Genomic DNA, 1,323 nt, shown 5'->3' on the forward strand with positions numbered 1-1,323 from the left:
GTTTGGGAAGGTGACCGATGTCCTCCTCGAGCTGGTGCTGTCAGCCCTGCGGTGTGCAGTATGCAGAGAGGCCGGGGTGAGAAACCAAATTCAGATTTTTTTATTTTTCTTCATTCGTTTTCCATTGGGATGCCCCAAACCCTCCTTTCTTTGGCTGGCCCTTTTCCATTCCTTCTCTCCTGGCTCGGTGCTTGGCCGAGCCTGGCTCGAAGACACCCCAGCAATGACCTGGCCCTTGGGAACTGGGTAATTTGGTGAGTTTTCGGACACTTCATGGAGCTGCCAGGCTGAGCTGACCCCCTGCCCTCCACCAGCTCGGCCCTGTGCCTTTTTTTGACTAAAACCGTCAATTTACAGTTCAAAGAAGGTAACCCAGATCAGCCAGAACCAGAGGAGTCATGAAGGAGAGCACCCTCGTTGCCGGGGATGTGTAAGGCAGCTGCTCCAGCAGGATTCAACCTCTGAAATTTGCATCTTTGCTTTAAATTAGGATAATTGGGCTTTCTTGGCAGTTCCAGGCTGCTGAGTCTCCACGGTTTCTGCTCGCACCGTGGGCAACGGTGCTGTTCCTGCCAGCGCTTGGGAAAGCGGCGAGTGCAAGTAGAGGCAGGCATTAAGAACTCCCCATTTTTGGGGGGTGAGGGGAGGGACAGAAGCGTTGAGGGGAGCAAACCCTTTGAGCTGGGGCTGTCACCAGGAGCGTGATTCTGTCCTGCTGATGGGAAACTGGGTCAGGCGGCTTGAAAATTAACGGGGTTTTTTGCTCAGTCGCTTCTTGACCAGCATCGGGAGGGGACAGGGATGGGGACGCTCCTTGTGGTGGCTTGCGCCCCTCTGAAACGCCAGAAACTTCCAGCCCTGATGGACCTCGTGGGATGGAGCCTGAGCGCCAGGCAGCCCTGCCTGCGCCTACACCCTGCACCCACGCAGGTTCAGACCAGATGCCGTGAGGATTTTCCTGTTATCCGGCTTTTTCTGGGAGACGGGAGCGCGCGGTCTGCCCTGTGTGCCGCTCACGGATGCTGCTGTGCCGGGGATGGATTCCAGCCCGTTCCCCTGCCGTTGCTGCCCGCTCCGCTGCCCGCAGAGCCCCTCGGTGTAAGCAGGGCATCGGAGGCTTTTTACTGGTTCCGCCGTAACCTTCCGGCGCTCTTCCTCTGCACCAAGCCACGAAAATCTAGAGGAAAAGGGAAAGCAGCAGAAGGGTGCATTACGCAGACCAGCTGAGCGGTGCTTGGATTCGGGGAGGTTTCTGGTGATGCCGATTCCACGGGGATGGATCCATGGGGATGGATCCCCAGTGGCGTGTCCACCAGTTCGTGT

The 1,323-nt window shown here is 57.2% G+C and overlaps 1 protein-coding gene across 1 annotated transcript in view; it reads left to right on the top strand.

The window, feature by feature from the left end:
* The window catches only part of DEDD (death effector domain containing), a gene marked incomplete at its 3' end in the record, with an annotated part of 4,903 nt that overhangs the window by 861 nt on the left and 2,719 nt on the right, over nt 1–1,323 (top strand). The window contains exon 2 of the mRNA XM_009700096.1: nt 315–367. Coding sequence (XP_009698398.1) covers nt 315–367 — 53 coding nt within the window. The remainder of the gene's footprint in view (nt 1–314; nt 368–1,323) is intronic.

Source organism: Cariama cristata, unplaced genomic scaffold (genome assembly GCF_000690535.1).
Source record: "Cariama cristata isolate BGI_N322 unplaced genomic scaffold, ASM69053v1 scaffold25635, whole genome shotgun sequence".
Taxonomy (NCBI): domain Eukaryota; kingdom Metazoa; phylum Chordata; class Aves; order Cariamiformes; family Cariamidae; genus Cariama; species Cariama cristata.